The following is a 24,128-nucleotide window of genomic DNA, read 5'->3' on the forward strand; positions in this document are numbered from 1 at the left end:
AAAAGATATTTCTTCCATTTGATGTTATAGCAAAGGTATGATTTTTCTTAAGAAGTCTGATTGAGGCACATACATATACGGTTATCTTTGAGAAAGTTAACACTAGACATTAAAATGCTGTAACCTCAGTTGCGTTGGTTTTATTTCTATTTCTTAAACATAAATCCTGCTGTATTGCTGTCCTTTTAATTCTATGTTCCCATCAGAACACTGCACGCTTCTGTTAGATTCTGCTTTAGTTGTGCAGTAAGCAGAGCACCTTGAGAAGCTTTCTGTAGTGCACAGCAGCTCAAGCCCTGTGTCAGGCCACAGGAGGCAGCATCTAGCTGTGTTCTGCTGTTACCTCCTTCAAGAGACTAGAAGCTACAAAATGCAAACCTCACGCATTCAGATTTGCACAAATTAATTTATTTGATATATAATTGTCATACAAATATAAAAATGCAGTATTTTTTAAAACAGAGTAATGAGCACTGGAACAAAAAGAACAGTTAAGGGCCAAGGTTTTTAGCCCGTTTATTGTTCCCCTTGCGATTGTAGATCTTAGTGTCTCAACATACAACAAACAGATCTGTGATACTATACTCTCTGTGGGCTATGAACAGTGTATCAAAATTAGAAACAACTGTATAGAGTAACTTCTATATTCCAATCAATTTTTTGAGAAATGTGAGTCTGAATTTCAGTATCCTAGAAGTACAGTTTTGAAAAGTGAAATTCACAGACCTTGTCAGGAGCTTTCTCCTCTAGTGAAAAACATTAGTTATGTAATCCTTCTCTTCCCGAGGCCTTACATTTATTAAGTGCTAAGATCTTGATCAGGAAAATATTTAGCAGTATTTTAGATGGCTTCCAGGTCCATAAATATGATCACAAACTTACAAAGAGGAAAAATTCCTACTCACCATGGTGACCAGGCAAAGCGCAGTAGGCTCCTGCTCCCTCACGGCTTCTTTACTGTATTCTTGTCACTTGACAGAAGTTGCTGCTCAGAGGAAACAGGAGTGGCTTTGGTTCACAGCTATCCCTGCAGCTGGGTGACATGATTTAGGGCAGGCAGCACATTGATTTTCTATTTGACTTCATAGAACACACAGACAAGACAGAGCAATTGATCGTTCATCTAAAGCAGAATGAATTGCACACACGGTCACACACTGCAGTTTCTGCCAACAGAATTTGGAATGCAACTAAGAAAACCTCAGTTATGGACAATACGCTATTGCAGAACAACTTACAACTTACCTAAACGTGCAGATGTTATTCAGACTGCTGATGGAATGAATATAAGCCAAAAGTTTGCACATACGCACATTACCTATATTCTATAGATATCTGACTATTTTTAGATTATGGGTCATTTTCTTTCATTTGTGGTCAGACTGTCATCTGCTGGTCACTTCCAGCTAACTCAAATCTGTGTATTTTCTAATTTTCAGTTATATATTTCCACACTTTGCCCACTGTTCAGCTTCAGAAATGCAGCACATCAGACTCCAGAAGAATGTCAGTGCAACATACTTTAATTCACAGACTATTTCAATTTAATACTAACTGCAACGTACACGATCCTGCGAGTAGCCTGCACATTTCCTTTTCCCTAATGAGCATACTAATATACACATGTAGTTTGATTTGGGATTTCCTTTTGTGCACTCTGATGATTAGCTTCCATTTGACGGCAACAAAAGCAAAGCCTAGAAAGAGATGAGTTTAACTCACATTTATCTAATGTCAGCATAATGTTTAGAGTCTTCATCTGCTAATATGCCATATAATACCCAGTACACTAACTGTTTTGTATTCCCATAATGCTATTCAGCACCCCAAAATACATGTAGTTTCACACCAGAAGAGGTGCTAGCAAGTAAGTGTACAGCTGTAACATGAATCCTGGAAGGAATACCTGTCCTTAAGGAAAGGTTTCTCTCTCCCTCCCTGGGTAAATATTTTTAAAATGAAACCAAAAAGATTTAAAAGTATTTTTCAAAGTGTTTGCTCTCTAAGCACAATAAAAAAAAAAACAAACCTCTGCCATACAAAGAATATTTCATAAGTTTATTATAATTTAGAGCACAAGTGAAAGTATTTTATAATAGCTTAAAATCCATGGCAATCTCTCCTGTCTTTGTGTCAAAATTCATAGCATACGTGACAGTGGTAGGAAGGTCTGCCGGAGTTTCTGATTCAATAACAGAACTGAAAAAGTAGACAGCTTGCTTGCAGTGGGGATTCCATTCACAGTTTCCCTACAGGAAAGAGTTAAAAGTGAAACTAGTCACAATCCTAGGATATTACTATTGGACAGTAATAATGCAACAAGAGCACAAGCGTTCTTATTTTCAGTTCAGTACAGAAAGATCAGATACAAGTTATCACAATCATTGCCAACCACTCATTATAGGAATGCATAACTTGAAGTCTAACATGCTATGCTGCACGCTGAAGTTACAAACAAACAGATTTGGTCAAACAGTATTTACACAGAGTACTGAAATACTCCGTCCTTCTCTAATTTCTTTGTTTTTCTTGAACTGAGAAAAGGAAGTTGGATGTTGTTTTTAAGCACGTTGTATTTAAGTTGTATAAATTCTGCTTTGAACCAGCATCCTATCTGCATTCTGTATGTGGTTCCAATCTACAGAAGCATTTGGATCCAGTTCAGACTCTTATTTTAAGGTTCATCTCATTCTTCCCACAGAGATACAAACAGATAGCTCTACTAGTTCTGTTTACATAATATTCAAAGAGTTTAATAAAGAGCACTATGTAAATCAAGCGTGGCCAACAGAGACTCATTTTTCAGCCCTGTAATCCTAACAGACTTTGAAAGATAATAAGATTTGATTGCAGAAGTACCTTTTCATTTGAAATCTGCATCAGTCCTGTACTAACTGAGGTATCAGCAGTAAGATGATATTCCATCCACAGAACTGCTCCATGGCTCTTTCCCTTTCTGGAGAGAGGTAGGGGATTAAAATCCATCACCATAGCATTATCTTTATCCAATACTTGATGTCTTTAAACACTGCACCCATTCCTCACCTAGCTGTGAGAGCTGTGAAAGCATGAATAACTTATTTCTTTGAAAACAAATTGAACAGATGAGTAATTTGGTAAATGGTTTGCAAATTCTTAAATGTTTGCAGACATGAAATCTAAAACAGACAATGGAGAGGAACTTAAATCACAACTAAATCTGCTAACAGACATAGTCATTTAACAGGCACTTAATAAAACGTGGCATAAATGATATAGAGTATCTGGAGAGTATCTCCTTCACAGAGCCCAGTCTGTATCATTTTTATTAATCACACTTCAAGTCTGTGCTTCACAAGGGCAGAAGTCACGCTGGCATGGTGCCTGGAAATACAACTGGTGCAAAGGCAACAGAAACCCTACACAGATGGCTCTGGGTTTTGTGAAGCCATTAATTTGGCTTCACAATGGAAACATCCAGTTACACAAACCCAAGATAGTTACAGGTAACTTACCCATTTTTTATTTTATAACAGCATTTCATATCTGAATAGAAGTAATTACAATCTGTAGTTACAGCGAAAAGTATCTCAGATGATGTGAAAAATACCAAGTTTGTCAGAATTATTGCTGAAGGGAAAGATCATGTACACTTCAAAGCTATTAAACAGAGTAATTTGGAACACTAAATAGGAGCTTTGTCTGCAAGAACACAGCAACAGGGAACAAATTCAAAGACTGCAAACAATTTGTTTTCTGTAAACTATAAATTAACCTGTTTACTTTTTAAATCATGGTGACAACTAATTAAATGTTATTCTTGAAATACAGGCATGTTGTCTAAATAATTACCCTTCCACTGTTAAAGCCTATTGTGAGTAGCCATGGGAAGTTTATGCTGGGGCGAATTCCACAACTTTAGGTGACATTTTTAAAAATTGTTAACTATGATCCCACTAGTTAACACACACGCAGTTTAAAAATGAGGTAAAAAGACAGTAATTACAGTGAAAACCATTTATTGCAATGAGGAAACTCACCGTAAAAGATTTACAGAACCCTCTGTGCTGAGACAGTGTTGTGGTACAGTCTTTCTGAAGTCAAATAACAAAACCTCCTGGGGATTGGAGAGGGACTTGCATGGATATTCCCACAGAGGGTGAGGTTCTGCTTCCTTTGATTCTCTAAAATTCAGAGAATTCTGAAGAAAGAAAAAGTAATAAAATTATCTGAAAACAGTCCAAAGGCAAATAAAAGTCCTTGATTTCAAATTAACTATGCATCGTGATTCCAGGATATTTAAGCATTGAAGTTCCAACAGGATAGGACTGCACTTCTTAGGTAAAGGAAAACCATGTGCTACGTGCATGAACTACTCGTATGGACTACAGTCCTCAACATGCAGATAAAAGTGGGTACTCTCAAGATACAATGCATTCAAACTTCTCTCTTGAGATGAATTTTACTCTGCAGTGGCCTGCACTCCCACACAGTGACTACAAAGTCAACCTAAATGGCTACCACAAATATGGAGATACACAATAAACGCTAGAAACTGATAGATATATCTCACCCTTTCATCAGTCTCATCTGTTTCTCAGAGAGCCCTGCTCACTTTCAAAAGTACCTGCAGGGGCAAGTGAAGACTGCAGGATGCATTTTATGAACAGCTCCTAGATGAGTTGATTAAATAGCCACAATATTTATGAAAAACTGAAACGGCGGCGTTGACTAACGTACTCATTGTTAAATAGCCTTACTTTAATCATATCATCCATAGTCCGGACATCAAAACCTTCACAGGTGCCACATGGACTCCGGATTCTCCATAAGTCCTAAAAAGGAAAATAAGATTTTGTTTGGCTCTGTTAATGGAAATAGTTTTAGCTGTAAAGTCAACTGTTAGTAAAGTGCATGTACCTCCCCCCAGTCTGTGCATATTAGGTCAACCAAATTTAGGTTTCCACAAAACAGGACAGACTACATTACACCTCTAAATTACAAGATGGAAATCAGACCTAGTTCAGTAGAATTTCAGGTAGTCAATACTGTGAGGATTTCTTTCTTAGTTGATCTTCGCTAAGTGAATTGGTTTGAATCAGCCCCTTCCTAACTAAGGATATGTCAACACTGCCTCTTTTGTCTGAACAAACCATCACTCTTCCTTGTAAAATGCACAGCTGGTATATTTTACAAGGAAGATACATAAACATTACATAACGAACTAAGACAAAAATGTTCTTGCCCTAAAATTGACATCACTTTCCTTCAGAAGAGTTCTTACTACAAGAGCAATTTCTGTGTAATCATAAGAAAAAAAAAGAGAAATAATTCTGTTGAATGAATATTTTAGGGCATATTTCCTCATCTATTTAGATGGAAAACAAAGTTAAGTGGTAATACAACAAATTCACTATAGCCATAAAAAAGTTAAATTACTGGATGAACTGAAGGAAATATGTTCTCAAAAATTCACAGAGTGCATTGTATTGTCTCACAGTGAAGGTGTAATCCTAACATTTTCGCCCCCAATTTGCAGGAAGGATTAACTGACAGTGAAAGAAAGATTAAGGCATGAAGGACTGACAATATAGTTTTCCCCTCTACAGCCCACAGAAGACTTGAATGAAATAGATTTTCTACAACACCTGTTTTCCAGGTTGTATTCACCTCACAGATGGTGAATAAGATGCAGTAGAACTTTAAATATAACTGGGACATTTTCATCAAATTTCTTCTCCTGAATCCAGCTTTAGCTAATTGCAGAAGTGTAATGAGATATGGCTATTCCGACAACACAGAATACTTCTGCAGAATACCTTATAAGAGTATGTCTGGTTCTTCTGTCTAATCAAGAACTGACAAATGCAGATGTAATCTAAAACCAAAATAAAACTCAACACATTCTAGTGTTTGAGACTAGACTCACCACTGAACAAAGAGGAAAGCGCCAAATTTAAGTTATAACTTTTGGACTAGCTTGATGGAACACAGCATATTCTATGTTCTAACACAACAGCCATGTAGGATCACCTCTGAACACAACACTGAATACAACAGTGTAAAACTGAGGTTCAGGTCATATGAATGTCATTCTAGGTTCAGTACTAGATTACTGAATAAACTTAATCATCACTCTGCATGCTTCAGTTTTGACATCCAAAACATGAAGAGAATAGAATTTACTTTCTTATGAAACCCTTTGAATTCTAGGGATGTAAATCCTCAGGATAAAAGAGCATGAGATTAAAATTAACTGCTTACTTCAATCTGATTACTGTTGATTAGTCTTAAACATCTGCTTCCTATTACATGGCTCAGATTTGCATTATTTTCTCGGAATACATTTCAAATTCTCTATGTTTCTGCAGAAAACCACAAGAGCTATGCAAAAACATGCAGTGTGGATGAATAATCCCACAGGAAAAAAGAACATACATGTTTTCACCTGTACAAATCAAAGGTAGAAGTGAGGGAACAAGGTTAAAGAGTATCAGAATTAGGAAACTGTGAAGGGAAAGAAAGTTCGGACAAAACTGCAGTTGGCGAATTAGAGGAAATAGAAGAGCTGGTGTTTTGAAAAGAAACTGAAGGTTATGATTATGTGAATATATGTTAGGTAATATGCATCTTTTGTTTTATAGATGTGTATATTTTATTTACACAGTTTCTGACTAGAGAGTCCCCCCACTTAAGCTACTGGACAGAAAGTCAGCGTACTAAGTACTTCTGTAATTTCTGTCGTCATTGTAGGCAAACTCTTAATAACCTTTACCAACCATCTTCTAGTCCTTAATAAAAGCAAACAAAAAGTTTATACCTTTGTGAAATTTCTGAAAGATTACTTTTCAGGGTACTATGACCCAAGTTTAGAACTGTGTGCATTCTCTAAGGTTTCAAAGAAAATGAACATGCAATTAGGGAATCTGCTTATAGTCTTGCACTCCAATATCATTTTTAAGACTGTTATTTTACAGAATATAACACAATTCTGACATGCTTCAGTAACAATCTGTCTAATGTAAAGAAATATTTGAAAGCATTCAGTCTTTTCATTTAAAATAGCAAAAATTTTCAAGGTAATTTCCAGACAAGGGATGGCTGAAATGTCAAAGCTCACCTCCAAGATGTCAAACGTTCTCTTCTCAGGTGGCAAGTGCAACGATTATCAAAGAGAACAGCATTATGACAATATAAACCTGGTGTTAAAAACTTCCCAAAGTGTACTCCGTTTTAGGTGAATCCATATCAATACAAAATGGATGGTTTTGAACAGTCTCACCTGAAACTCCACGATCATCATGTGCAAGGCAGCAGACCGGGGCAAGACGGTGACATCGCTGGCAAGATGCTTGGCCACAGCTGTTCTAGCATACCAGAAATACAGGTTATGCCATGGCAACAAGCTTGTCGTGAAAAACGGCTCTCCAACAAGAACAGAAATCTTGGCAAAGAAAAGAGATAGAAAGCATCAAAATAAAGAACAACAGCTCAAGGCATAACAGAGGCTTTACATCTTCAATAGCTGACAATGAAATATAGCAAGCAAAGTCATCTAGATAAAAACTTCTCCATACGGATTTAATTACTGCACACTGTATAACAGACACCTTTTTGAGTCACTGAATTTTAAATCGAAATTCCATGAAAAAATATTGCAGTTTTCAATTGGAAAGCTTAATAAGAAGAGTCACAGAACTCTGAAAATTTTAACTTCAGGATTTTAGGACCTCCTGATAGACTGCAATCTTCAGACTGCCTTGAGGAAGAAGAGCTACAGCCTCGTGGTACCTACGCAGTTAAACTGGTTTAACCGTTGTTACAACAGGTGTACATTATGCTGGAAGGGAAAATCTTTCAAACCTTTCAAAGGCAAAACAAAACAAAAAACAACAACAGAAAACCTCCAAGTCTGTAAAGCATGCTTCACTCCGTTTCAGTAGGAGGAAGCCTCAAATGACTGCTACTCTGTACGAACTGTGGTTCACTGCGGTTACAGCAGCGCAGCTGGAGAGCAAAACTTGCTTTCATGTTCCTCTTCCTGTAACACCACTGACATTCAGTACTGGACAACTATTCCATACCTTTTTATCTTCCAGGTGAGACGACGTCAGCAGCTCAGGACGGGCTTCTACTATTTTAATTTTATCTTCAAGATGATTGGCCTTAAAAAACTAGAAAAAAAGTAACGTTCTGTCTTTATCCAAAACTGCAATTGAGACTCGCATCCACACCAAATTCATATTTTAATAAAAGACAAACAAGAAAGAAACAAACACCCAAAAGAAATTTTTAAAAACTGCCTTCCGTAAGTCAGCCCTCAGGATGGCACAAGCTCCTGAAGGGAGCACGCACTGAGAGCCAGCTCCTCACACCTCGTGAGCAACAGCACGTGCTCCTCATCTTCCTTCAACTAAGTAAAAAAAAAAAAATGGCAGATGATACCATCATTTATTTGTACTCTGAAGTGTATGGGAAGGACAGCCATGGAAGCCAGAAATTGCTGGAATTGTGAAAACATGCATATTTGGCTTGTATGTGAAACCAGGTCAGCATCCTAACTCGCCTGCAGTTCCCATTTTCGTAGTCTTTAAGTCACGTGCTGAGCTAGAACTCTGTTATGTATGCAGTGCCAGCTGAAACAGGCAAGAGATGACCAACGACTCCAGGAAACGGCTTCCAACCACTTTCTAGACATTAGCTGCCTCTTCTGAACCGGCTTCACTCCACCAGAATCGTCCTGGAATGAGCTGAAAAATCACTGGCAGTTCAGACTCACTGCCTACTTTCTGCTCAGAGCAGAACAGGAAAGCACTCCGTCCTTCTTCAGCAGGAGAGAAGAACTGCTCCTTGTTGCCCTTCAGGTGAGGCTGGTGCAATCTACATGATACTCTCCCATTCCACTAACCCTCAGAACAAATACTTACTGCTTTAACACAAAACCAAATACTCACTTTTTTCATGACAGAGCAGGACACAGCAGAGTTTTCTAATGTAAATACCTACGGAAAATACACCACAGAGAATCAAACTAGTTTTATATTCTTAGTGAAAATGATTACAGATTGAACGATGAAGGAAATATTTCGATACCCTAATGAACTGAGCCCACACATACTTAATAAAAAACACACATACATGCTACAGTCCTTTGTCAAAAGAACTCTCAGCAGCCACAGGCTAACTAATGCTGCTTTCACAGCTGTGCAAGAGGAAAAAAACCACTCCTGAACGCAACCATTCATTTTCCTTTTTTAAGATGCACATAACATTAATGTTTGCTCTAGGCATACATTTATCTCTGAACAAATGCAAGCATATTGCTAACAAAACAAACTCTTACAGCAAAACCGTTAAATCCAGACTGCAGTCAGCTAGATATTCAAATTTCCACTCTGACAACAGTTTGGGGATTTAAGTTTATCGGGATGGAAGCTTTAGGAGGACTCAATATGAATGGTGTTGTGTGTAGTTTATGTTCTGAACACGGTTACAGCGATAAACAGTTTTTATTATATTGCCAGTCAACCTACAAAACTTCCACTGATTTTCTTGTTCATCAAAATGTTCACTCAAGATATCCAGATTAGTCAGACAGGCTTCAAAACACGTTTGCAGATTTACTTTGAAGTAAGGGGAAAAAAAAAAAAAAAGAAAACATTTAGGTTTCATTCAATATTGGTGAATCGTTAAGCAATGTGCTGCTATGAGTCTATAGGAAATTAGACTGGCCTCTTGTGAGACTAAAGACAAAAACATGAGAGCCGTGCACATTTGTTCATTTCCATGAACTGCCTAGTGTCTTCTTTGGGATTATACTACATTACACATTCCTGGATATTCAGTCCAGCTATGACAGATTTTAGTCTGTAGGGCCTCAAGCAGGAATGCATCAATGTATGTATGTATGTATGTAAACATGACAGCCAGGCAACTCTCAGTCTTCCATCTACAGACAGGTTCATTGTTCTTAAAGCCTCTTATCTGGCTGTTACAGACCTTCCACTTTCAAGTGGATAATAAATGTAATTACAGAACTGTGAACAGAAAAGAAGAAAAAAAGCCTGCCAGACATTTTGGTCAGGGGAAAGAGAATTTCCAAAAGCACCAGTATATGAAGGTAAACAGCAATCAGCAAGGAATGAAAAACAGCACTTTCATTCAAGGCTTTGCATTGGCAAACATCAAAATCGGTTACTGCTATCTCCCTAGAGTTCAGCTCGATGAATTTAACCTCCTTTTCAACACAATGGGAGCCTCTTTCTCACCTGTCACTGAAGAGGCTTTGGAAATCATCAAATAAAGGAGTGGAGTATGACAGAGCTGAAAACACCAAGCTAAAACACAGAGGTCAGAAAAAAACCAACCCAGGAGGAAGTATTGTACCTGCTCTGCTCCGAGATAGTGAGCCAACACAGGCAGCAGACTGCCATCACTGATGCAAAGGCAAACGCTATCTGCTTTCAGAACCTACAGTAAAACAAATTGTTGCTGTTATTCCTATTCCAAATGAAATAATTTTCAAACCCTCGACATTTTGGAGGTGTTTTTCCTCACTTTTTACAGTTGCATAGCAAATAAGGAGTGAGATGTACATGATTCACATAAGCACTTCAAGCAGAACAGAACAGAGTAAGAAATGTTCAGGTAATCCCTTGTTTTAGGTAAGAAAATGTTTTCACCAACACACATTGGGTGTGTAGAAGAGTCTATGTTTTTATTTCCACACGTGATCATAAAAAGTCTGCCCCTATCCAATCACCAATACACCTTCTCACAAATACACAGAGCTGCTAAAATGCCTGTTAAAAAACGCTTGCTTGCTATTAGAAAAAAACAAAAACACACCAAGAAGGGTTATACCACAACAAAATCCAATTTACACTTGCTGATGTAAATAAAATACACTCTATGAACAAACCCTTTAGCAAGGGAGAAAAAATTCCAAAAATAACTGTTACAACTAAAACAATACATGCACCTACCAGAGAAGCCAGGAAAACTAAAGGCAACGTGCACTCACACTCATCAAAGCCCTGACGTACTGCTGTGTTCGGTTCTGATCATTTAATTCCCCAAAGCGCGGTCTGTTCCAAAGAAGGTGAGCCTGGCATCTACAAACAGGACTCTCAACACGAGCATCTGCCTTATTCTCGTCTTCTTGTCTGGAACAACAACAAAAATGGAAGATTAAGTACAGAATCCAGCTGTCCAAAGCTCAAGTCTGTTCCTATGCATCACTTTTATTTTTTTTGTCACCTGCTCATTGTAGTGCATTTTAATTTGTTTAGGCTTTCTGTAATTTTTTTAGCCTCTAGGTTTTTATCTCATTCTTCCACACAATGGTTCAGCTGTAAGAGCAGCAAACAGTCCAGCTTGGAGGAAGGTACCACCCTTTTTTCACACACACATCTCATTACCTGGCTTTCCGTAGCGAATACCACAGGGAGTACTCGTCACGACAGGCGGTCAGCTGCACCTCCTCACCCCGGAGAACCTGCTCCTCGCTGGGAAGGAAGTACACACACTGCATCCAGTGATCCCTCCACTGGAAAGGAGTTGATAAACAAAACCTTAGGGATTAACTCAAACAGTAAATGCACAAGTAAAGAAATACAAAAAATGAACTAGAAAGAATGGGCATGACTTTGAAGCACTGACACGTGCTTAGCTGAAAGAATCTTGTTCACGTGAGCAAGGCTGAGTAAGGAATAATACTGTGCACTGAATAAAGATAACCTGTACAGTTGTCTTGAAATAGAACAAGCTTGAGACCATTGGCTTGCCGTGTACCTAAGTTTGTGTTTTATGAGATGAAAACCAGATCAAAAATACCTTTTATACTTTTTAATGCTGTTTTACCTCTATAGCTCACTTACGTTAGAAACCTGTATTGAATTGCTCACAGTGACCAGTGGCTGGAGTCTCATGAATCAAATGAGCCCAATTAGTGTCTCTATGACATGACGATACAGCTATCTTGTGTTTCAAAAAGTTGCTTTCTGCAGTGCAAATGTTGTAAGCCAATGTCACAAAGCTTGATAGTTTTCAATTTTATTTTCAAACACAGTAAGTGCAAACAATTGCTCTGTAGTTTCTTTTTGAACAAGTTTACACTACAAGTAAATATAAAAGCACAGGAGTCTAGTTTAACAGTGATCTCCTCTTCCTCTCAATATCCACTGTCAACTCATCATTTTTCCCTAATAGTCATCTTCTTGATGGGAATATAAATATATTAAAGTTAACGCATTTGGAAATTGAATACAAAAAGTACATGGAAGCAAAACACAAGGACAGAGCAAAGACCAAGGACAGGGACCAGTTAAAGAAAAATACGTGGAAATCTTTGTTTTATTTCTTGAAAGTAAAATTAAAAAAAAAAATTATCAAGAATTGTAGATTAAAAGGCAGCCTCAGTTTTTAAGTTATACATTAAAGCAAACCTAAAATTTGTGCATAATAAAATTAGCATTCCTATGATTTATCACTTTCCAATGCATAAAATATTAGCAAAGTTCCTATACAGTTTACAAGACAGCTGTTTAAAATACCCAGCAGGCCCTTCACTTAAAATAATTACTGGAAGTCATCTGATGACAGTATCCGAGGGCTCAGTATTTTACCTGGAAAGCAGACGTGGGTTTTACCCAGTATGGAGCCATTGTGCAATTTATCGTTCCAGCGGGGTCCATGTCAATATCCCACCAGGAGAGTACAATTTGTGCCTTGCCAGATTTCACAGGCTCCAGCTGCACACTATAGCAGGTAGATGCACTCCTTACTGGCTTACTGAAATCCACGCTGCAGAGAAGCACCGAAATTGTAAAAAGAAATAGTTCAGTATTCTTCAGAAATTCTCACCTGCTTCCTAAGCAGAATGCACAATTCATAGACAAAGCATAACAGGAAAACTTTGTTTTGAACAAAGCAATGCCTACTCTACCTGAACATGGTCACCACATCGCTAAGGATGGTGAAGTCACTTGAAGGCATCTGGTTCAGTTGGATGTCACAAACAGAAGGAACACCTGGACAGTTCTCCATTTCTGAAGGGGAGACAATAATTCTTTCACCATCCTCTGCTTCAATACGAACAGGAAACAGTTTGTTCCAGGACCACATTCTTTTGGATTCCACTAACTGGACATACACTGTTGCCCTGTGAGGCACGGCCTCACATCCTTCCTGAGCATGCAAAACAAAGGGTAAAAAAAGAATTCAACAAAGCTGTCTTATTAACATACATGAAAATTAAATCAGTTGAAATGCCAACCAAATTAAAGGAAAAGTAATTAGACTGGGAACTTTGAAATCTTAAATTCCAATTATTTCAGACTTCCCTGACATCAGAACACTGTCCCTCTATGTGAAATAGGATAGGCCTGTCCATCTCACTGGGCGTCCTTCAGAAGGATTACTTTGAAGGATCACTTTGTTGCATCAGTGATACAGCAGTATCCGTTCACTTGCTCAGTTAAACTGAAATCCACATTCTCATTTTGAGGTGACAGATCCATTTTGAGCTTCTCTGGGCACATAACTACTAAGCTATCAACATTAACACATGATTTGTTATTGCAATGACTAAACAAGAACAATGCCCCAATTATTTATTCAGTGACAACTACATAACCATGTTTGAAGCGTAGAAAACATAAAAGTTGTTCTAAACAAACGCAGAACTAAAAGCTAACCATGAAGCTCAGCAAGAATGCTTTTGCAAAACAGATCAGTTACAGGGGAAAGCTATAAAAAGTTCTGGAGTGTTATTATCTTTCCATGCAGAAACAGGTGAAAGGAAGCCTAGAAAGCTGAAGTTTTGTCATCTACCTCTGTCCTACTCCACAAAAGATCCCTAGGGAGAAACCTGACATGCTACATTTTCTCACCTGTACAAGGTATTTGTGCGCATGCTCGTAGGTTGGTAAAGCCCCCTCTCCTATCAGCTCTGTGTCAAATAATTCTGTTACCAGGATATTTGCACGACACTGCATATCTCCATCTGAAAGACATAATTTACTGTTGTTATGCTAAGACTGACAAAGAAGTCTTTCAGGAGGCTGGCGTGCTGAAAAGACAAGTCATTAAAAACTCTCTCCGGACAGAGAACCTGCCAAAGCCTGCAAAATACATTATAGAGGTTTACTGAGAAATTCAAATGACTACTTAAATATTACCAGAAACATTTCCTTGTGAAGTAATCTTCCAATATTACTTTCTGGAAAAAAAAAGGACTTCTTTTTTTAATTAAAATCATTTGGAGAAGTAGAAAAAAATACTTATTTCCTCAAAGATTTGAAGTAGTAGTGAAGTATACACATGAACCCAGCTTTATATTTCTCACCTGGCCCAACTGTGACTTCAGTGGAGTGCTTGTTGATCACCTTGATCTTGTCACGAAAACCATTTTTCTCCACTATCTTCACAGCAGCATTAGCCATGGGTTTGAAAACCTGTAAGTAGCAAGAGTGCAACAAACTGGTTAGCTAATATTAGCTTTCAAAAATACAACAACACGAAATGCAGCACATTTGGTCCTGCTAAAATTTTACACCTGTATTTTCTCCTGTGGTTGAAGTTCATGACCATGAAACAAGATTTTAAGCCTCTCTTCAAAAGTTCATAGCCTCCAATGGCATTGTTCAAAACTGACCCTCAGCTGTCTCCAAAAGCTACTCCACTTTAACTTTTGAAAGAATACACCTTATGAATTTTTTAGCATTTACATTAAACAAACTTGCTCTTAAACATAAAGGGACATACACATCAGAAAGGCTTCAAGAAACCTGTACATGCTCAAGACGTAAAAATAAGTAAATAAAATATTAATTAAAAGGGAAAAAAGAACCAGCACAGAAACGGTCACCAGAATATACCACAACTCTGCTCTTACTAACAGAGTAACATTGAAGAAAAGTTTTCGTTCCTTCAGAACAAAGAGAAGAATAAAGAGACAGCTTGAAAATAACTGAATAATGAAGAGGGTGGTAAAAGGGCCTCAAGACTAGATTGTTTGTAAGCATACAGATTTTGAATATTCTACCCAGCCACAAAATCTGACTACTCAGGTTAAGAAATTCGCGGCCACGTTGGAACCTAGCCCCAGTTCCATAACTGGAATAATATACTGCTCTTAGAACTTATATACATGTGGCTTCCAGACACAACCTAGGGACAAGTGAACATTCTGTTTCTACAAATGCATTAAAAGAATATGTTAAATTGGCCAAAGTATTCCTAGTATTACCCTTAACCTAAGTAACTGCTGTTAACGACCATCAGGATGCTTCACAACTGTCAGTACAGTAGGAGATGCTCTACCTAAACACAGAGATGAAAAGAGCAGTTTACGAGGCAGTCTCTCTATCAAGATGTGGTCCCTGTTTTGATTTAGTGGTCTGAGAGCCCACCAACAAGAACTGAAACTTAGGAAGATCAGCAACATGGCTTGAGAATACTCACTGTTTTCAAGAATATTAATCAAGTTCTCCACATTACACTTGAGTTTTGTTAAGCAGAGAAGACAGAGCAGTATAAAACTCGACTGTTAGATGATCTGCTTATCTACAGAAACTGTTCCCAAAAAATGTTTTATGCATTTTCAACTATACTCTTCTGAGATCTACCTCTTTTTCATACACATTACGATACAACATCTGCACTTCAGAAAGCAAAGTACAGCACAGCAAATGCACCCACACCAGTGATCATGAAGACACAACAGCTGCACTGAAGCTCTTAAAAAGAAATCACAAACACGGATGCAGTTTGTAACAAATGCTTACCTCAATTGCATAGCAGAAATCTGCACCTGCTGAAGCTGCCATCATAGACAGGAGCCCTGTGCCAGTCCCTATGTCTAGCACAACTGCTCTCTCACCTCTTCCCTTGACTCGGCTCACGGCAGCACGAATACCTTGGTAATATTTCATGTTCTGTGGAAATGAAGAAAGTAAATACATAATAGGGATCTTTTTTTAAATAAAATGAGATCAACAGCTTCTAGCTGCTTTTAATTTTTGTGCAGAAATCTTCCCTTCTCAGACTATATGTATTAATAATTAGAAAAAAGGCCTACAGGCATTCCTTATGCGATACAGTCACACCAAAGCCAGTCAGTAGAAGTGTTTACAAATACAAAACTTCTTCTGAAGCTGATTATAATAATAACCATGTAAGATGCTACAGGTTTTGCTTCAAGGTACCATAACGTAGACACATAGAAGTCTTTTAAAAGGTTTTTAATTAAACAGCTGACTAAATGGCTAGAGCATAAGGAACATTTAAACCACTCCTCCAGGCCTCATCAAACCTGCAGATATGCATCTACACCTGACCTAAGAGCAGGTCTGACACCTTGAGGAGAATGAATCTGAACACTTCATCCTTCAGAGAAATCTCTACTATCATGCAGTGGCATCTGCTCAAGAGAAAGAAAGTGACTGTCTTCTCACCATTCAAAAGTTTGTTGCTTCTGTACTTACCCTGTCCTTATCGTGAAGCATGTCTGCATAGCGTGATCTACAACAAACAAAATTCCAATCAAATCACTGCATGCTGCAAAGCACTGCAGACCTGTAAACCTCCTTTGTTTTCCCCTTCTAATGCAACCAGTCCCACGTCCCATGAACGCGCAGATAACCATGGCACGCTCTTTGAAGTTCTAAGTGGTTTCCCAGACCTACGGAATTAAGTAATTTCGGTGGTGTGGTCATGAATTCCCATGAGCTAATTAATTGCTGGTAGATATCCTCTCTCCAGCAATGGGTCCTAAAGTATGGACCTATGGACAGACAGCTCTGAAGTAACAAGTGGAACAGAGGGAGGTTCATACAAAGCAATTAAAGGCTGTCTAATAATGGTCTGTCATTAATTACCAGAATACACACACCAAAAGCTGCATTCATCATAACTTAGGACCCAATTGTACTTCTCAAGCTAAATTAATCATAAAACCACAGAATCGTTAAGGACAGAAAAGAACAATAAGATCCCCAACTCCAACTCCAACCCATCCCACCGTGCCCACTGCCCACGTCCCTCAGTGCCACATCCCCACGGCTCTGGGACACCCCCAGGGATGGTGACCTCCACCTTTATTGTCCACCCCCATAAACACCGCAACATTCAGCCTGCCTTATTAGCCTTGCATTGTTGGGATTTCTGTGGAGACAGAAGCAAACTCGAAACTGAAGGCTGACGTTTCCCAGCATACCTCGCAATTTCTTGGTGGTAGTCATAGTCCTCATCCTCTTCTACCCACTCCAACGAGCCCGTGGTCGGGTTGGCTCTCCCACAAAACGTCTTCATGACCAATCTCAACGTATGTTATTTACGAACGGGCAGTTCTGCTGTCGGGATGCAAAACATTGGTGGAAGAGCAAACAAACCACCTTCCAGTGAACACAACAGCCATCTCACAGCTCCGGGTGCCCGCACACACACACACACACACCTCCCTCCTACACCCACCCCGGCCAGCAGCACTGCTCGCTGCCTTCCCCCCGCGCGATCCGAGCGTTTTCAACCCAAACTCATCCCCCAGCCTTGACTGTGAATAAAGAAAACAAACCACAGCGCCCACCCACAGCCGCTCCCCTACTCTCCGAGCGGGGCCCGGCAAACCCCGCGTGCTGACCTCCCCGCGGAAGGAGCGGGCCCGCCCTCCCGGCCTGCCCGGCCTGCCCCGCGCGGCGCTGTGCCGGCAGTGCCCGCCCCGTCCCGGCGTGCCGCGCGGCGCCATGGAGCGGGCCGCGGTGCTGCGCGTCCAGCGGAAGCGGGGCGGCGCGGAGCCGGCCGAGGCGCTGCTGCTCTCCTGCAAGCGGCTGCGCGCGGAACCCGGCCAGGCCGCGCCGGTGGAGAGGGGAGTCTTCAAGCTGGTGGCCACCGTGTGCTCCAAGGTACCGCCGGGCTCCTCGGGCCGCCGGCTGGGTGCGCGTTGGGCGGGCTGCTGGGGAAGCCGGCGCCGAGTTTGGGTGCTGAAGCTCGGCTACGCAGGGGAAGCGGCTTCCAGCTAACGCACGGCCTTCGGGATTGAAAAGAAATGTTTTTTTGTTCCGTTGTAATTGGTTGTAAAGGATATTGCGAGCTAGGTTCTAGTCGCTTCTAGAAAGGAGCGTGATTACTGCGGGTGGTGTCACTGTTTCCATTCGTAGAATCATCAAGTCATTTGAGTTGGACGGGACCTTAAAGACCGTCTGCTCCCACTCCCTCCAATGCACAGGGACACCCACAGCTCCATCAGTGCTCACAGCCCATCCCCTGACCTTAGCTGTCTGCAGGGACGGGCACCACCACCTCTTTGGGCAGCCTGTGTCACTGCCTCATTGCTCTTATCATAAAAAAACTTGTTCTAATATCCAATGTAGATCTCCTCTCCTTTAGTTTGAAACCATTTTGCCTTGTCCAATCACAGCAGAGTCTGCTAAAGGGACAGTCCCCTTCTTTCTTACAGCCCCTTTAGATACTGACAGGCCGCGCTCAGGTCTCCCCGGAGCCTTCTCCTCTCCAGACTGCACAGCCCCAGCTCTCATCCTGTCCTCACAGATGAGGTATTCCACCCCTTGCATCAGAGGATCCCTCCTCTGGATGCACTCTAACAGGTCCACGTCTCTCCTCTTTTTTTTCCTCTACCAGAACGAACCCATTCAGAAATACGTTCAAGAGGGGATCAGTCGAGACAAAGCAGCGCAGAGCCTGCGGCCCTCCCTGGGAAGCGCGCAGCGGATCGCACAGGAGCTCCGCTCCTCCAAGCAGGTGAGGAGGAAGGAGAACCGCTACCGGGTGGTCACCAGCCATCGGCCGGGCTCCAGCGGGACAGCCACACCGCACACAGACAGCGAGGCAGCGAGTGATGGCGGCAGATCGGCCCCTGCAGCAGCAGGAGATGCATCACCAGAGGAGAACGGTGCTGTCGATAAGAGCTCGGACTGCGGTGGGAAATTCCAGCTGTTTGATATCGTACAAGAGGAGGAGGTGGTGGAGGACTCCAGCGTTACTGCAGCAAACCCACAGGTCAGCAGATAAACGTAGCATGCTTGAAGCACCTTTCTGTCGCTGACTGGTACGCGTGGGCAGACTGGAAGGTTTTTGCATCATGTGTATTCCCACGTTCAGCAGCAGCTTTAACTGGAGATTTGTAACTTGCAGTAGTTAACACGTGGTGTGAGAAGCAACTTCTATGGGGATCCTAGAGCGCAGTAATGTTTGACAGCCGTACACAGTTGGCTTGTACCACTCTGTTTTTTCTGTGCACTGTTCAGGTACATTAACACTCCTGTTTTTCTCTTAGATGGGTTGCTGAGTTGTTTTGTACCTGCTAGAGAAGAAAAAAAGCCTAATTCAGTGTCTTCTCATCCACTCAGATGGTTAGGAATGCCACTTGTAGGCAAGATTCACTTAAATACTTTTGAGCATCTCCTTGTAATTGCAGTATCTGCAGTGTTCTTTAGGTTGGTTTTTTTTGTATGCTTTGTTTAATAGCAGCACTCCAGCTGTTTGACAGGCTTTTTAGCCCCCATTTTCATTGGTATGAGTTAAGTACCTTTTTGGTTGGAGGAATATCTGCTCAATATCTAGAACGCTTTTAAGAATGAAGAAGCTCTGCCTTCCATATAGGGTACCCCTGCACACAGAATATTAAAAAGACTTTGTATTTAAGACTGTAAATCACATATAAAAGCAGGTAGAAGGGCTGCATATGCATCCTTTAGCAGTTCTTTGTATATAAGCGAAGGATGGATGCTTTACTTATGCAGCCCATCATAACTATGAGGAAAATGCAAATGCTTTGTTTTAAAGAAAATCTTCTGGTCAGGCAGAGCCCAACCAGCTTTCATCCTTCAGCATTTCTTAAAGATCACACTCTTGCTTCTTCTAAAGCCAAAGTAGTTCAAATAGACATTTGAGATCTGTTATCTATCAATCTGCTGATCAGAAAAATGGGAATCAAATCAATGTCACATTTGTTTGTACTCTTCTAGAGCTAGCAGTAAGTGTGAAAGGAAAACGTAAGCTTTCTCTTTGATTCCATCAGTATTTGGAAGTGATTGAAGCTCTTGTCTGTAGCTCTTCCTCAGAAATACGTAAGCAGTTCAGGGGATACCAGCGTGGATTGGAAAAAATATTCTGAGAAGCTGTAGCAGAGGGAAAATGTAGGCTTTCAGGTACAGGCCACTAAAGCAACGGCACTGCAAATTATTTATTAGGAAGGAGAAAGCGCCAAGAAATTTCTTCTGTTCTACTGTTGAACGAGGTAATAAAATAAAAGCCTATCTGCAGGGCCTGTCAAGATTTTCTTGTTGATTTCTCACATTTTCCTTGTTTCTCCCATAGACTTTGTATGCTGTAATACACTTGCATTGTATCAGTGCTACTGTATGCACATCTTTCCTGCACTTCTAAAAGTGTAATGCTCCTTCCACAAAGCACAGGCTATCTGAAAACATGCCTTTTCAACCACTGTGTCATCAGAAGAGCAGGTGTACAGGATGAGTCGTATCCCTTTGGTAGTTCGTAATGAACCTGTCCCAGTAGCTTTTTCCTATTCCATGAAACAAGGCATGGCTGCACAGCACTACATTAATGGGAAAATGCTTCGCTGTTTTAAATTGCTCATGTTACAAATATCTGTGTTGCAATGGGAAAGCGTTTTGGCCTAAGATTTCAGAATGCCATCCTTTGTTCTTGGCTACTGTCACAGAGGAAACTTTACTGAAACTTTGTGTGTCTGGCTCCAGTGAAGATCTGCCTGTTTGTTTATTTTTAACAGAAAACTGGTGATCCAGATGTGATTCTCTGCAATGCAGTAGAGATGATCCGTGAGCGTTTAAATGTTTCTGAAGATCATAAAAAAGTAGAACACCGTGAGAAAGATGAGTATGTTTATGACATCTACTGCATGGAAACATCGGCTCCTGGTTGGATCCAAAACATCCTCTCTGTACAGCCTTATAAAGAAGAGTATGAACTGGTAAGGGTATGAAAAACAGATTGATCTTAAGTAGGAAGGTCAAGAATAAACATGCTTAGAGTCCTGTGAAGAAAAGCTGCCGTGGCCAGGGAAGATACTTGCAGATACTGCATTTATGCTCAGTGCCAGTTTTGTGCTCGTTCAAGTTACTGTTGGTTCAGTCAAGTTCTGATACGACAGTGAGTGATGAACATGATGTTCGTGTACTGAGAATTCAGCTGGCTTCAAAATGACAAATGTTGACAAAAGTAATTCACATCACACTTCCCCTAAAGCAGATTAACACATTACTGTGAGTATACTGGCAACATCAGTTGTTCTACAGTGTGCTTTGTACAACTGCTGAGTTACTGTGCTTGCAGCAGATAAGTTTCTCTTGGCTCTTTATGATTGTTGTATAGGTAGCTGAAAAACTGCTTACTGCAAAGTGGCTGTGTTAGTATGAAATGTTCTGTTTTGACGTGTAGGTAGATGATGATCAAGTTCCAGCTGAAATATACGAAGATGAAGATGATGAAAATGATGAAGATAACTGGCGTAATGATTATCCTGATGAAGATGAATTCTTAGCTGAGGAAGATGACGAAGAAAAAGGTATGCCTGTCATAAGTATTATTTGCTTTCCTGCTGTGCACATATAAATCCCATCCATTTTCTGGTTTTCTTTCTTAAAAAAAACCAACTGACAGCACTGCTAGGTTACTGTTCTGCTCTTACACTGGGTTAAATCTGCCCAGAGAAGGATAATTTTGGATGGTCCTTTGTTAAGCCAGGAATTGGATGCAGTGATCCTTCTGAGTCCCTTCCAATTCAGGATATTGTGTGATTCCGTGATTTTTAGCACGACAGCAAAGGAAGCTGACACTGAATGAAGGAAGGCAGAAGGAGGAGTACAAACTTCTGATAGAGGAAGTGAACAGTTAAATGGTTTCACCGTGTCTTGTAGAACTTACATGCAAGGTTTTAGTAACTGGCTTTAAAATGCATACATTTCACTTTTCCAGCTGTGCTGGAAGATCAGATGCTCTTGCAGACTGTCATCTTTAGACAGAGGTTTATCTTTTGTGGTCCTACAGCTGCTCTTGATGTTTTTGCAAAGTCAGAACTAAGAACTCCTTTTCAGGCTGCTGCAATTGCAAAGGATTGCTTGTTTTGAGAAGGAATAGATGACTTGGTTCCACGTGCTTATGAAACAGTCTTCCTTCTTAACTCCCTTTCCGTGTACTCTCAAGTATAATTAAGTACAAATCCAGTCTCACCTAATACAGTTGTTCAAACTTCCTATTTGTCAACATGTGTTACCCAAGAAGTTACAATAGTCTGATTAAGTTGTTTAACTAAACAAAGGGATAACATAAAAACGTTAATGCACTTTTCTTTAGACTCTGAAGAGAGCTCCAGTGACGAGAACCAGTGCTACAGGAGAAGAACATGGAACAAATACCGTCAGGATGTTCTACAGGAATTTGGCTATGATGAGATCCAGGATTTGGATTCTGACTAGTAGCCTTTTTTTTTTTTTTTTTTTAAGATGAAATACATAGAACTATTGCAGTAGGACTGAAAATCCAGACAGCTGCTGCTGGCTGTTCTACATAAAAGCGTTGAAGGGAAAAAAACAAACAACACCTGGAAAAACACGTTCTGCTAGAAGTTGTACTGATTGGGAGAGTAGAAAACCAGTTTCTACCTGAATGAGCTTTAAGCTAAATTCTTGCCTGGCTTTTAAATAATGTTTTGAAACTGTTGGTGACTGGCATAGTTCACCCTGATGCCTACTGTCTAGGCTTGAGTACTAAAGTGGAATTCCAGCAAACACTAAAAGCTTTGCTTACCATCCAAGCTGTCACAAATGCCCAGTCAACTTCAGCTGATAATAAATAGGTCTGAGGATGGACATTTGATGATACAAATTTTCTTCCCGTGCAGAAGATGCTGTATCACTTAAAAGGGAATATTCCACTAGTTCAATCATTCTGAGGTTATGAAAGGAAGAAAGCTTGTCATGACTAATGTACAATTTTTCACAAGATGAACATAGCTACTGTGATGGCAAGCAGGAATCTCAGAAAAGGGACTCTCTCCTCGTGCCTTCTACTGTATTTGTTCCTAGGTTTCAAGTTACCTTCTTTACAAGTGTTTGAGCATACAAAATGCCTTGACCCTCCCATTCTTTGGCTCTCTGTCCAGTAATTCCAGTGGAACAATGTTATGTGCATTTGAATTGTAAATAAAGAATCTTTGACTACATTTTCTTTTCTCAGAGATCACAGAAGTTGGTTCAGCTGAAGTTACGTTAGCATTCTACTTACTGTAACTTTGCACAGCCTTCTGTAAGCAGGTACTTGATTGCTGGCACTGACCTATGTTGTAACGTTGCCTAGCAGCACCAACACTTTGAAGGTTTTGGTTTTTACTTTTGTCAGGGAAACAGACTGCAGAGTTCTTGTAGTCTGGATAGTATATATATATATATGTATATGTATATATATATATATTTAATGTTGGCTTCTTAGTGTACCTGCTCCAGTCTGTAGTAAATCTGAGACTGTTTCTTATCATACACATACTTAACATACACATACTTAACCTGGAAGCCAAAATTTCCATTATATTTCCTTTTCCTAAGAAGCTTAGGAGTTGCAGTGATACCTTTGTGCTTTTTTTTCAGCATTAGATTGCATTAGTGCTGTTAGAAGGGACAAGCCTTCCACCATCCCTTCCTTGGACCCGGGTGAACTGTCTGGAGTCTGGCTTTAATGTGTAGGGCAAGTGAAAGCTAAGCCACACCACCACCAAAGCCTACTGAAACTCCATACTGAGTAACATGTTCTGTTGTGTAATAATTATTAAAAATGCAGGTATTGTCAGCCCTTGTTGAAACTTGTGAAAAATTTTAAAGTCTGCAAGGGTTCTTAGTATCCTATGCTACTCCCAGGTGTAGTTAAATTTCCCTGTTGGGTCCAGAAGAGGGCAGCATCCCGAATGCTAGTCTCTGGCTTAAGTCTGGAAACATACAGCTCGTTTCCTTTGTTATACACTTAGCTTTTGCTGTACTGCAGCTGTCAGCCGATAACCTAGCACCATCACCTGTGTAATTTTACATGCAAACTGGGATTCATCCATCTGGCTGAACCCTAACAGTTAAGAAATCTTGCAGTACTGAATATCTACT

General features: G+C 40.2%; 2 protein-coding genes across 12 annotated transcripts; one reads left to right on the top strand and one right to left on the bottom strand.

The window, feature by feature from the left end:
* Window positions 2,038-17,706, bottom strand: PRMT7 (protein arginine methyltransferase 7). Of its 11 annotated transcripts, none has more exons than XM_021408965.1 (18): window positions 17,621-17,706; window positions 17,198-17,330; window positions 16,467-16,503; window positions 15,768-15,917; window positions 14,327-14,435; window positions 13,872-13,984; window positions 12,926-13,167; window positions 12,606-12,783; window positions 11,400-11,527; window positions 11,003-11,144; window positions 10,366-10,449; window positions 8,934-8,981; window positions 8,064-8,153; window positions 7,262-7,423; window positions 4,740-4,814; window positions 4,020-4,180; window positions 2,860-2,956; window positions 2,038-2,249 (listed from the first exon to the last, which is right to left on the bottom strand). In XM_021408965.1, exons 2-18 carry the CDS (start codon window positions 17,290-17,292, stop codon window positions 2,091-2,093), a joined length of 2,070 nt encoding a protein of 689 aa, XP_021264640.1. In that variant the 5' UTR covers window positions 17,293-17,330; window positions 17,621-17,706; the 3' UTR covers window positions 2,038-2,090. The 11 variants fall into 11 exon arrangements, with proteins under 11 accessions (XP_021264640.1, XP_021264643.1, XP_021264642.1 ...); XM_021408968.1 differs by having other exon boundaries at window positions 17,198-17,333; window positions 17,621-17,697; XM_021408967.1 differs by having other exon boundaries at window positions 17,567-17,647.
* Window positions 17,688-23,203, top strand: SLC7A6OS (solute carrier family 7 member 6 opposite strand). The gene is made up of 5 exons (XM_021408988.1): window positions 17,688-17,882; window positions 18,619-18,996; window positions 20,753-20,953; window positions 21,421-21,547; window positions 22,336-23,203. Exons 1-5 carry the CDS (start codon window positions 17,724-17,726, stop codon window positions 22,455-22,457), a joined length of 987 nt encoding a protein of 328 aa, XP_021264663.1. The 5' UTR covers window positions 17,688-17,723; the 3' UTR covers window positions 22,458-23,203.

This window comes from Numida meleagris, chromosome 10, assembly GCF_002078875.1.
Source record: "Numida meleagris isolate 19003 breed g44 Domestic line chromosome 10, NumMel1.0, whole genome shotgun sequence".
NCBI lineage: Eukaryota > Metazoa > Chordata > Aves > Galliformes > Numididae > Numida > Numida meleagris.

Bases quoted from the DNA above. Each gene is read 5' to 3' on its own strand.
- SLC7A6OS (XM_021408988.1), top strand. From the start codon at position 17,724: ATGGAGCGGGCCGCGGTGCTGCGCGTCCAGCGGAAGCGGGGCGGCGCG. The intron at 18,997-20,752 runs GTCAGCAGATAA...TATTTTTAACAG, and splicing joins TTACTGCAGCAAACCCACAG to AAAACTGGTGATCCAGATGT. The intron at 21,548-22,335 runs GTATGCCTGTCA...ACTTTTCTTTAG, and splicing joins GGAAGATGACGAAGAAAAAG to ACTCTGAAGAGAGCTCCAGT.
- PRMT7 (XM_021408965.1), bottom strand. From the start codon at position 17,292: ATGAAGACGTTTTGTGGGAGAGCCAACCCGACCACGGGCTCGTTGGAG. The intron at 15,918-16,466 runs GTAAGTACAGAA...TCATTTCCACAG, and splicing joins TGCTTCACGATAAGGACAGG to AACATGAAATATTACCAAGG. The intron at 4,815-7,261 runs GTGAGACTGTTC...TTTCCTTTTTAG, and splicing joins TGATGATCGTGGAGTTTCAG to GACTTATGGAGAATCCGGAG.